At 44.1% G+C, this 12086-nt stretch overlaps 1 protein-coding gene across 11 annotated transcripts in view; it reads right to left on the reverse strand.

Moving 5' to 3' along the window:
- Nucleotides 1–749: 749 nt before the first annotated feature.
- The window catches only part of CIT (citron rho-interacting serine/threonine kinase), a 68626-nt gene continuing 57289 nt past the window's right edge, over nt 750–12086 (reverse strand). For 6 of the 11 annotated variants that reach the window (XM_068208911.1, XM_068208903.1, XM_068208909.1 and 3 more), the window contains 12 exons: nt 11380–11549; nt 10333–10413; nt 10000–10135; nt 8675–8814; nt 7735–7827; nt 6355–6463; nt 6103–6231; nt 5364–5444; nt 4673–4751; nt 4363–4557; nt 3170–3503; nt 750–2702 (listed from right to left, as the gene is read on the reverse strand). In XM_068208911.1, coding sequence (XP_068065012.1) covers nt 2679–2702; nt 3170–3503; nt 4363–4557; nt 4673–4751; nt 5364–5444; nt 6103–6231; nt 6355–6463; nt 7735–7827; nt 8675–8814; nt 10000–10135; nt 10333–10413; nt 11380–11549 — 1571 coding nt within the window. In that variant the 3' untranslated portion in view covers nt 750–2678. The remainder of the gene's footprint in view (nt 2703–3169; nt 3504–4362; nt 4558–4672; nt 4752–5363; nt 5445–6102; nt 6232–6354; nt 6464–7734; nt 7828–8674; nt 8815–9999; nt 10136–10332; nt 10414–11379; nt 11550–12086) is intronic. The other 5 variants (XM_068208910.1, XM_068208906.1, XM_068208904.1 and 2 more) reach the window with 2 other exon arrangements.

Here is a 12086-nt window from a genome sequence, read left to right on the forward strand (position 1 = left end):
GTGCACAGATCCAAAAACACTGAACAGTAGGAGGACAAATTAAGTTACCGTAGGCAGCAGTGTGAATATTAAAAACCTCTTCCTGTGAAAGAATACTTCAGACCCTGTAAAAACTAGTTCAGTTAAAAATAGATGTATTTACATTTAAGTCTGATCTAGCAAGTTTTCCCAGCAGGTGTAAGTTGAGCTGTACAGTAACTGCAGGTTGTACTCAATCTGACTGGATTTGTGAATGGTCTTTTTTTAAGTTGCAGCTATTAGGCCTTAAAGCACCAGCATTTTACAGCAGTGGGATGAGGAACTGCCTTCCCTCTGCTTTACTCCCAGTACAGTGCTGGGATAAGTCCCTAACCTGTCATCAGATCACACTCTTGTTAATTAAGATGCCTTTTTCCCAGCTCAAGATGTGTGGGGCCATTTACCAGGGCAAGACTGTTTTCCCAGATACTCACAGGTGCTTCACCTCTGCCCATCTCACAGGTGAGGCAGGATTGAGCTGTAGGTGCTTGCAGCTGACTGCTGCTCTAGTGAAGTACCTGGATAAATCCTGGGTTAGTGCACGTGATCATGCTTGGGGTTTGTGAAGCCACTTATGCTACTGTTCAGGGAATAAAGAGCATTAAATGCTAAATATTGCCAGGGTTTGCTCTTGGGTCAGCTGTGACACCTAGGATTCCCCAGAGCCAGGTATGGGGCAGGAGGGGCAGGGGCACTCCAGAGAGAAGGAAGCCGTCATTTCACCATGCCAGTCAAGATAGTTATTTGTTTTATTTGGTTATTGTTCAACAACAAAGTTCAATACTTTCCCGGTGGAGCTTTGAACTGTCCCTCTGGTTCCCTCCCTTGTCAATAATAAAAAGGTAATGAATCAAAATCCTGTACTTTTAGAGACCTAAAACCTCATTTATGCTAACAAGCTTCAATTGCAATTTAATGTTACAATATTTCTTCATGGGAGCGAGGAGGACCGAGAAGAGGCCCCTCCAGTGTCTGAAGATGGCTGTCCACAACCACCAGTAAAACAAAAAGCTAGTGTTGAAAAACGCACAGTTTACAATAAAAAAGTAGAAACCAATTCAATTCCCTTTTGTTACGAATATAAAGTTTCTTGTAAATATGTACAGTCCTTTGAGCTATTTCTATAGCAGGAAGCATTTCACGAACAAGACACAAGATATACACTTTCAGGACTCAACAAGCCCATTTCTGAGGTCTTGAAGATCTTCCATGAGATGCAAAGATTTAAAGACTGATCTCAGTGACCTTTCAAAGTATTCAGACCAGGAGACAAAAACTTTCAGCAAATTTCCTGCCAAATCATCTGACTGAAAATAACCCAACAGACAAGAGAACAGAATACAATACTCATGAAACTCGCCAAAGGACACTGACAAGGCATTGGAATTTTGATGGGTTTCTAGAACAGGTTAGCACAGGCTTGCAAGGGACAAGCAGAAGTTTAAGTGTGGCGCCAAGGGAAGATTGGATGCAGTTTTGCTCTTTCCAGTTGTAAAGAACATGGTTGTTCACTTAGAATGTTGCTATTGCAGAGTGAATGGTCAAAACCTGCTTTGAAAATCATTTGCTCTCTGCTTCATGTTCACAGCAAAAGAGAATAGGAAGCAATAAAAGGCTCGAGGTCAGACACGGGGAAGCAAAGGTGTGTCAGCAACTGCCAAAGCTGCTCCCTGTGGGTGTCCTGTGCCAAGACACCGGATCTGATTGCACCACAAGCTACAGCTCACGGGAGGAGCCAGCCCGGGCTGCTCCCCCTGGGGAGCTGAGGCTGGCAGGACTCATTGCTGAAGAGACCATGTCCAGTGCTGAGAGGAGAACACAAGTGTGACTGTAATTCTTGTCATAGAATAAGGCTTGTTAACTCTTCGGTGCCAAATTTCCAGAGTAATTAACGGCTATTTTGCAGCGTAATCTAAAGGTTTCAGTTAATTTACAAGTGAGGTACAATACACTACTCAGCAAAGCAACCTAAAAGGAGAGAGCCAGTGATGGTGCAGCAGCATGCAGTGAACTGTCATGCAGAAGACCTGGATAAAGTCTTACAACCCAGTAGCTTATAGGTAATGCACTTTGTCTCAGGGCCGGGCAGGGGGGTTGGTTAAAGCAGGGTTCTTCCCTCCCCATCAGAGCTGCTCTAAAGCAATTTTAGTGAGAACAAAATAACTTTCAGAAGTGGCAGGTGAACAGGCTAATCAGAAGAAATTTTTCATGTTTTCTGTGGAGAACATCCAACCACAGCTCCTATTGAAAGACTCACTCACCTTGGCCCTTCTGTTTCCAGGCCATCAGGGGCTCCCAGCACATCTCAGAACTTTGACCAACTCTCTGTTAAGGGGTGCTAACCACAGTGATGACCTGGGGTAGGACACAAGTCCCATTTCCTGGATGAACTACTAGGGACTAAAGTGGATACAAAAAGTTCATGAACTGCTTGAAAGAGTAACAGTAGTACAAAGTGCAAAAACAGGAGTGCAGGAAAGTGCAGAGAAATTAACTGAGCTGCGAACGGTCTTGGAAAGCGTCACGGCTCCTGCTGCGGAGCGAGCTTTGGCCCAGGAATGCTGTTTGGGAACTGGGCTGCAGACAGATGGAGTGCATATACTCAGTATATTTCCTTTTTTTCCTGCAGGTCAAGACGAGTAACTTTGTCTAGCTGAGACTTACACTGAAGACTGGTCCCAGACCTGGCAGGGAAATAAAAGGACAAGTTACAAGTCACAGGTATTTCTCTTCCAGGCACGAGGTGGTGGGAGCAGTGCATCCATCACCTGCTGCTGCCGCAGAGCCAGGGCTCCTGTCCTCCACAAACACTGACAAAGGCAGGCACTGCCAGCACCACTCTGAGCACAGCAGGCTCCCACGTTCCCTGCTCCAGACATTATTCCCCTTCAAATCCTCTATCACTTGCTAGTAAATGCACCTTTGCTTTCAGCCCATTCTAGTGTCAAACAGCTTTTGCAGTGCCAGATCCAGCCCAGGGCTGGTGGTCACGGGGCCAGTGCATGACCATGTGGGCTCTGCTCCAACAGGATTTGAGGAGCAGGGGGGTGAGATTTGATCTGCTCTTGTGCTTTCCAGTGCCACCAGCCCTTCTGCAGTACCGACAAGCCTTTCCCTGAGAACAGACACTTCCTGCAGGCTCCTGACTTACCTTATTGACTTGAGCAAGAGGAGTTCTGGCCCCACTCACAGGCACCCTCCCTCGGCTGCTGTCCTCGAAGAGCCGTCCTGGGGAGCGCTCCCTGCGCGTGCTCAGCAGCCGGCCCGGGGACTTCTCCCTCTCCAGGGGCCTCCCCGGGGACTTGTCCCTGCGCAGCTCCGTGCGGCCCTCGCGGTACCGGTGAGGGGTGCTGGGCTCCCGGGGGTGGCTGGGCCCTTCCGGGGGCCCCGGGCTGGAGGCCACCCGCTTGGTGATGTGCTCGTTGTACGTGGGAGGGCCTCTCTTGTTCGGGCTGCTGTCATTCAAAAATAATTGACGCGAACCGCTGAGTGACAAAAACTTCCCGTTACATTTTCTTTTAGCAAAAATGTAACTTTTCCCCCAGCACCCTTCAGGTGAGAGGCAACAGCCCCTCCCTGAGCCAAGATGGAAAATGCAGAGGTATTTTGGCAGCTGGAGTATCCATCACATGAGCCACACTGGCAAAGTGCCTTCATGAATTGCCAGTGTAAGTCATGTGTACGGAACAGGCCAGAGAACCTGCTCATACACTTCATACACAACATACAGAGAACACCTTTTCATACACTCCAGCCATATGCTTTTTTCATATCAAAATACACTAAAATTTGATATATGTCTTTTCACACAATTTTCTGTAGCTCAGGGATGTTCAGGCCAGGCTGGGATGAACTACAAGCCTCAATTTCTCTGTGCACATAGTGGCACCATCAGCCCCAATATTTAATTACCTGTGTATCACATCGCAACTTCCCAGCACTATCTCCCTAAGGCAGACTCGTTATTTGATAGAAAGGGGCTCTTGCTTTACATCTTGTTACAGCCAAGCCCTGTTTAGTGTCATATCAACAGTATCTGAGCTCAAAAAAGCTTTGAAGCCAGAGCTCTATCACAACATCAAAGCAAACCAGCACAAGGTCACAGAGCATTTGTGGAGATTATCCACATCTTCCTAGAGCTGCTGTTTGTTTCCTTGAGGCCGTTAAGCCATTAGTGATTCTATTCCAGCATTACAGTAATTATCTGTCACTGGGCTCTAAGAACAGAACAAGGGCACCCCACCACACCAGGGGAAAAGGCATCAGGAGGGAAGTTTGCTCCTGAGGCACCCAGGGACTGTAACACCCCGACATCGTCACCATGACACCCCGATGTCCCCGTACCTGCGCGTGGCAGAGGAGCCTCTGTGGTGCTGCTGCTGCAGCTGCTCGTTGTTGGTCTCCTTCACCAGATTGCCCTTACAGCAGATCACCCTTAGCTTGTCTTGGTAGGAGGAGGCCAAGTAGATCGCTCCTGAGGAGATTGCAGGCCCGAGGTACCGCGGGTTCGGGATCTCCAAGTGGGCTCGTGCCGGAGTTCTGGGGAAAATTGCAGGAAAAAGTCTTTACAGTGGCAGCAAGGTACCTTTTCCTGGCAAGTCCATATATTCCTGCAAAGCAGGCTGTTCAAAGAGATGAAAAGAGAACCACTTACCCTAGAGAAGCTCGTGCCTGAATCTCGATCACTTCAAGGGAATTGAAGTGGGTCACAAACAGATAGGGCTCCCTGTAGGCTGGAGGAGCAGTGCAAAGGCAGGAAAAAACACAAAATACATTCTCTATTAAAAACTTCTAAAACACAACAGCAAGCACAAGAGAGGCTGACAGCCCTGTGGGAAAAGTAAGGAATACTTTTTATGTAGTGACACAGACACCATCAGTAAAGGGGGAGATGCAAATTTAAAGAATTGTTGCTTTGAAACTGTATCTCAAGGACTTTACTAACCAAAGTATCATGAAAAAGGCATTAAAGCCAGACTATTAACTGAACAAAATCCCATTAAGCAGTGCAAAAGGCCTGAGGGAGCCATGCTGCCCTCATATATTCTTCACTACTTCAGAAACTTAGAGCTTGGTTAAAAATTCCACTAGCCAGTTCAGTGTTAGATCAGGAACACTAAGGAAATGGAACTTAAGTTTAGTTTTCCTTAAATTGCTTATATTTCAGAGGGTTTGCCATCTGGATTTATAATAAACTTAAATCATGGGGAAAAGCTCCATAGTTTCTGGAAGAATTGGGAAGGGAAAAGGAGACAGAAGGGCTGAGTGCAGAGTACCCATTCCACAAGGATGCTTCTTGGTTTCAATAATCTCCATAATCCAAGGGATTGTCCCTCAACACCTACCAAAAGCTAAGGGCAAGCGGTTCCATTTCAGGTCGTCTGTCCTACTGCGTCTTCCATAGGAATCCACAAAGACACCAAACTCTGCCAAGAGAAGTCACACCAGGTCGTGAACACCTGCCTGAATTTTACTCATTTATTTCTGAAGGGACAAATGTAGTTGTTCCCAGGCTTTTTATCAGGAGCATCTCACAAATCCCAGATTGCCATGAATTACTCTAAATGCCATGGAATTGGTTGGATGTAGGAATACTGCCAGGCCAAAAGGTGCTGTGATTCCATGTCTCTCTGTTGCAGCTAAACAAAGGTCATTATTTAATCTACAGTTGTGAAGGTGATGACATTGTCACCCAAAATTACTGCTAGAGGGCTTCAGAGGGTTTGTGCATTCCCATGGCAGTATACAAGAGGGCAACAAAAGCAGCTATGCAAAAAAATAACACCCTCTCTTATTTAATCACCAGAAGGTTAAAAAGCCTCATCTGTCTGCACAGAAACCAGACAAAGCCCAAGTCTGAGAGCCCCTGAACATCTTATCAGGGTAATCAAGCACCTGTTTGCACTTAACACACTGCCTGCAGTCCTTCCCTCAGGCACAGAAATCTGGTGCAAAAACTGATCCACCAGGCATGGGGAACTTTTAAGCCAAAGCAGGTTGTCCAAAATTCAACAGCATTTGGGTACCTTCTGCAGCTCAAAGAGCAGGAGCAGTGCAACACCTGCACAGCCATCCACCACTTACCATGGAAACACAGCAGATACTCCTCCCTCTGCCCTGCTGGGTTCACTTGGATGATACTGACTGGGAAACTGTTGGTGGAGGCAGCAAACACAGCAGAGGCCAAAGTGTGGTCATTTTTATCCAAAAACTCTGCAAAGAGAATGGAGAAATACACTTTGATTAGCACCAACATTTTTCCTAAAATGCTTTCAAAAAACCCTACAAAAGAAGCTCTGGAGCCACTTGGAGCATTTGTCAGGAATTATCTCCTACCCTCCAGTGTGTACTGCTTCATCTCAATTTCATAGAACTTGTTGGTTCCAATGATGATGCTGTAAGTGGTCAAATGGATGCAGCTGCAAGGCTCAGAGGTTTCAATCTCCTGGAAAAAAGGACAGTATGGGCAGATATTAGTCCCCTGTACCAGCTTACAGATAACACTGAGTCTGGAAAGTTGTATATTGCTACATTTATCTTTACAAAAGGGAGAGGCAGCAACCTCAAAAACCCTAGCAGTCTCTGAAAAGCATGTGGACAAAAACTCTTGCTAGAAGAAAGTTTTGTTTTGTTGGAAGTGATGCTTGTATGTAGACTTGCATATCAACTCGCCTCGGGAGAGATCCTCTTCCTTTTGGAAGAATATCCTGTTCTGGAAGATAGTCTTCTGCTCTGCAGCTCAGTTTTCCAGAGCAGCAGTGAGCAGCTCCCTTGTATGTCACAGCCAATCTTCCTTCCTTCCTTCTTTGTACATGACTGAGAGATGTTGTTCACCAAGACCTGCCTGGTGACTGAGGAGCTGAGATACTCTGCAGGTTAGCCTGACAACGCACAGATCCCCAGATCTTCTGAGGACAAGATTCCTCACATAAATCCTACTTTATCTGGAAATTTTGTTGGCAGAAAGGAAAAGCATATTCTGGGCTTGCTGCCATCTTGTTAGGATCTAAATTCAGTTGTCTGGATTAGTGGAGATAAGGAAAACTTGCCCTCTAAAACATGCCTTTGCATGTTGAGCAAGTAAGCCCTCGTCAGGGGAAGGGCTGCAGACCCTCAGTGTTCCCTGCTGTGAGCAGGAGCTGATATCAGCTGCAATGCTTGTAGACATTCCAGGTGTGCTGGCATCCATCTGTGCCCAGGTCTCCATCAGTCATGCCTTTCCTCCTGAGGAGGCCAGATCTGCATGGCTGTGCCCACTGCTTCCCTCCAGCAGCCTCAGTCACACTGAGTCACACAAAATGAACTGGTGCCTGCAAAATCACCTGCAGAACCTCCCAGGGAGGTGTAGTTTGACTGGAACATCCTTTAATTTGTGCATAGGAGAGGACATGAGTTTCTGGGTGCCAGACTGTTTTAAGGCATGTGGTGTTTAAACTTTTTGTCCTGAGGAGAGATCTCTGAGGGTATGATTACAGCTAAGCCAAATATCTCAAAAAATCACAGTTCTGTTCTGCATCTCTCCAAAAATGCCAACTCTTATTAAAGGAAATTGCTGCCTACTCCACTTTGAGTCAGTGCACAGTGCAATTTGTTATCATTTTAGCTGGCAAGTAAGTTCTCATGCCCACAGAAAGGTTTTAGATGTTTGCTCCAAAGCAAAGGCTTAGAGCACTATGTGAATTAACCTCAACTACAGCAGGGAGTTACTAAACTCACCTTTCTGATACAGAACTTGCTCAAGCTCTCGTTATATCGCAGAACCACCACTTTATTGGGCATGGCTGCACAGATACAAAGACTGTTCTCAACCTGTAAGGAAGATAACAAGGATAGTTCAGGACAGCAATGAAATAAATTCTATTGCTAAGCATGTGAAATGGATCTGAGAACCTCTTGCCACGAAATGAACTTAGCAGAGATAAGCAAGTACATTTTATTAATAGGGTAATTATTGTGAATTCATGAAATAATGAAGAGCCTCTTCGCATTCTCAAAAAAGAACATGAATTTAAATGGCTTCTATGATTTCCTTTCTGCTTGAAAGACGTTATTAAAATATGAGAAGGTTTTGCACAGAAAAGGGATTTACAAATTGAAATAGGTTAGGTCTACATTTTAACCCCTGAAACTTATCTTAAGCATCACTTTGAAATGAGTGGTGCTCAGTTTGTTACCAAAGTAGTCCACAGAAGTAACTGTTAATGAGAATTTTTGCTGTGGTTAAATGCTCCATACTAAAACCAGTAATCTGTGTAAATGTTTAGAACTAAAGTGACACAAACACCTAAGGAAATTTGCTAGCCTGGAAGCATGACATTCAAGAACAAAGACTGGACAGAACTCACTAATTTAAAATCTCAGAACTGTAGTCAATAGTGAGGAGGCAGTAGTACCATGCTATGCTGGTGTCTAGCAGGTTAAGCTATACCATCATGGCATCCTGACTAAACTGATCCACATTAGCAGCAAATCTCCCATTCTGTCTCCAGCTCAGCCTCTCCTCAGCCCATACATTCTTCTCATCTAAAGAAAAATATTCAGAGCAAGAATATAGGTCTTGGATGTGTTGCCAGTGGAGTAAAGATGCTGATTTGTTAATATGAAATTCAGAGCAGTCTAAGGGGTGGTCTGGGGGCACCAGGGAGCTGTGACTTACTTTGCCAGCAGCAAAAAGGTGACATCCTTTGACAGCCTCAAAGATATTTGGTGAGACATCGGGCTGGGCTGGGAGGTGAGACTGGGCTAGGGACTGCTTCACTTTCTTTACATCAACAAGACACAGAGCCCTTTCTTCTCCTAGAAACAAAAAAAAAGGTGTATTTCATCAAGAGAGAACTCCCTATTCATTACAAAAGTCTTACCTAAGCAGCAGATCATTGTTACAGGCTGTTACTGTGGAAACACAAGGTACCATGCAGAATTCATTCCACATTATTCCTATTCAAACTGAAACAGAAAACTTACAAAAACCCAACCCCACAACAGGCAGTAAATCCACCAGGAGAACAACCATTCCCTGCATGGATTATTAGTGTTGGTGAAGTCTAGCAGAACACAGTAATTGTGGCCTCATTAAGACATTATTCAAAATTAAACAGGAAGTTTTATTTTGCCCTTCAGAACTCCTTCAAGTACAAGATGTTTTAATCACACTGTGCCAACAGAACTGGCAAGGGATTTCCAGGAACTGCCCTAATGAATTGCATTACAGCCCAAGGCCAATTCCTCTCAGAAGTCCAGTGACTGACTAGCACAGCCTTCTCATTATGTTTGAGATTTGCTTTGCTCTCTACTACCCTGGCACAAATAAACCATGAACATCTTAAACCCTTACCAGGAAAAAAACACAAAACTAGCAGAACAGGAAAGAATTTGTTTTTCATTCCCTGCAAATGTCATACAGACACTTGATAATTTGGGCTTTCAGATGAAGATACAGCCTAATGTTCAGCATGCCTACATCCGTGTGGGAAGGATTATCTCTGGAAAACCACAGATGGAAAGATTAAAGCTGGTGTTCCTTTCATAAAGAAATCTTAAATCACAACAGGAGTCCCAGCTTTGTTACAGGGCAAGAGAGGGTAAGAGTTGGCCCTATGGCCCAGTGATCGCATAGTGGTCCTCAAATAGTTAATTACATTAAAAATGTTATGCGATAATTAGGAAGATACGTTCACTGATTAGCATAACACTTCTTAAATTGAACTTAAAATGACAACTGACCTCTAACCTGGAAATGTTTTGTCCCTGGTTGTTCCCTCCCTCGGCTCTGAAGTCAGTTTCTCGTGAAGGTTTAACTGAGTGCTCATTCACATAATCCCTTACCAGCCAGCCTCACACAGGACTGTGTTAACCACAGCAAGGCATTCCTGCCAATTTGCTGATAAAAAACCAGACAGAAGCCTGGAGCAAATCCAAAGGCAAGCAGGACCTGGCAGCACAGAGCCACTGCAGGGCCAGCGGGGACACACAGCCCTGTACCTGCTATCATGAGTAGCTTCTCCAGATCCTTGATGAGGTGAATTTGGAAGACAGCTCCCATTCCTGGGATGTGCGTTAAGGAATTCTTCAGTACATTCAGGGCATAGAGACCTTCTTCTGCACCCACCAGTACTACCTACAATAGGGGAAAAAATAGCACTATGTGAGGAGAACAAGGAATGCTCCAACAGCAACTTGGGTGATACACTTTAGCAGTGAAGAAAAAAATCAAACCCACAAACAAGTGCATAATTACACATATTGCAATCAAGACACCGTTTCCCTGAATCAATTATCCACTCCTGAGAAAGTCCAAGTGCACATGACCATTACCTGGTCACTGAAGGGCATTGTGCAATTTATATCCAAACGGTCTTCACCCTCCAGCTTCAGCAGGGAGTTCCCCAGCAGTTTCTGTAAATGACAAAAATATTTTTTTTCTTGTTGAGTTAATCTTCGTCTCGTTATCTGTGAGTATTTTAACAACGTAAGGTCATCATTTCAGACAGGCAAAGAGCTTGGCACAGACTTCTTTTTCTCAGAAAGCTAAAAGTTGCAGGGATGCCTCCTACAGAAGAATTAGTAAACTTTTATCTACCTTAGACACAGTAAGGCAAACTGATCAGAATTATCCTAAATTCAGAAAGAACCTATTGTTGTCTCTATCCTTTCCATTTTCCCCAACCTCCTTCAATAGAACAGTGGAATTTTCCAAGGGGAAGGATTAAAGAAAAGTATAAATGTTGGTGGGAGCATGTATTTTTCTCAGATACAAAAGAAATGTGAGCCTGAGGAAAAAAGAGTATTTCCTGCAGTCAGATATTCCCTACCTCCAGAGCTAATTCTCTTATGCAATGCCACAGAATCAAACCTCCCTTTGCCAGAAAATAGAGTTATCAGTGTAACTGTGTGAGAAAAGCTATCCAAAACCTAAACAAATCTGTTTAACCTCTTATTAGGAATAAAACAAACTAAAAAAGTACACCCACCCACACACACCTCCCCCCAGCAAGAGACATAAAACCTCTGACTCTCTAAGAATGGGAGGGGAGGGAGTTTTTGCTTCTTTTAAGGTTTGCTCGTTCCATGTGGTACTTTATGAGACTGGATTTAAACCATGTCCTAACTGCTCTTCCTTCCTCTGCTGGAATTATAGAGATATTTTGGGATTCTCTTACTACACTCCCCAGGTCTAAAGAAGGGTATTGTAATGCACAGCATCAGTCTCACAGTGAACTGGCTCCTGGTGCTCAAATCATAAGGCAGAAGCAATAACTTACCTTCAGTTAAACCTCAGTATGTCAAATACCGAAAAAATATTTTTCAAAACTCTGCTCCCTCCCAGAATATTTTATTATTAAATGAAACTTTTATACTCACAGCATCAGCCTCAGCTTTTTCTCTGGAAACTCTCCCACCTGCCACTATTGATTCCAGTGCTGTGACCCAGCGCTGTTTGTCAGGGAAGCTGGGTGCTAACAGGTAGAGTGTTCTACCAGGCCAGCAAGTGGTGTGTGGATGAGACTCCAATTTTAGGATATATGGCACATCTGAGATGTTATATAGATAGAATAAGACTTAGATTAGTGTTTGGAATATTGGCAGTGGACTTAAAATTAACACCTTTCAGCCTCATTGGAGAGAAGTTGTATTTATCATGACGTACCATGGCAATTTACACATTGGTTTCTCCTTTACAGGTCCTGCACAGGCTAGCAACTTACACCTAAATCTTAGCTGGATGTATGCAATCCATACATACAAGGCTGTCTTTAACTCAACAAAAAAAAAATTCTTGCCTTTTATTCAAAAGAGAAAGAAATTCCATTGTGGGGGAAAAAAACCCAAAACCAAAATAAAACCAGCCACTTGACTAAAGTTTTCCCTGTACTGATTAAGAAAAATCTGTAAAAACTGGTTATGGAAACCTTTGTTTTTAACAGTCTGTATCCTTTAATGTAACAGTCAAGACATACAGAATCTTATCCATCAGTTCTATTCAGTACATACAAATCAACACATCAACATTTTTTCATAATAAGAGACTGTATACACCCCACAGCATTTCTAAGTTAATGGCTTTGTGG

The sequence above is a fragment of the Anomalospiza imberbis genome, chromosome 18 (genome assembly GCF_031753505.1).
Source record: "Anomalospiza imberbis isolate Cuckoo-Finch-1a 21T00152 chromosome 18, ASM3175350v1, whole genome shotgun sequence".
NCBI classification, from domain to species: domain Eukaryota; kingdom Metazoa; phylum Chordata; class Aves; order Passeriformes; family Viduidae; genus Anomalospiza; species Anomalospiza imberbis.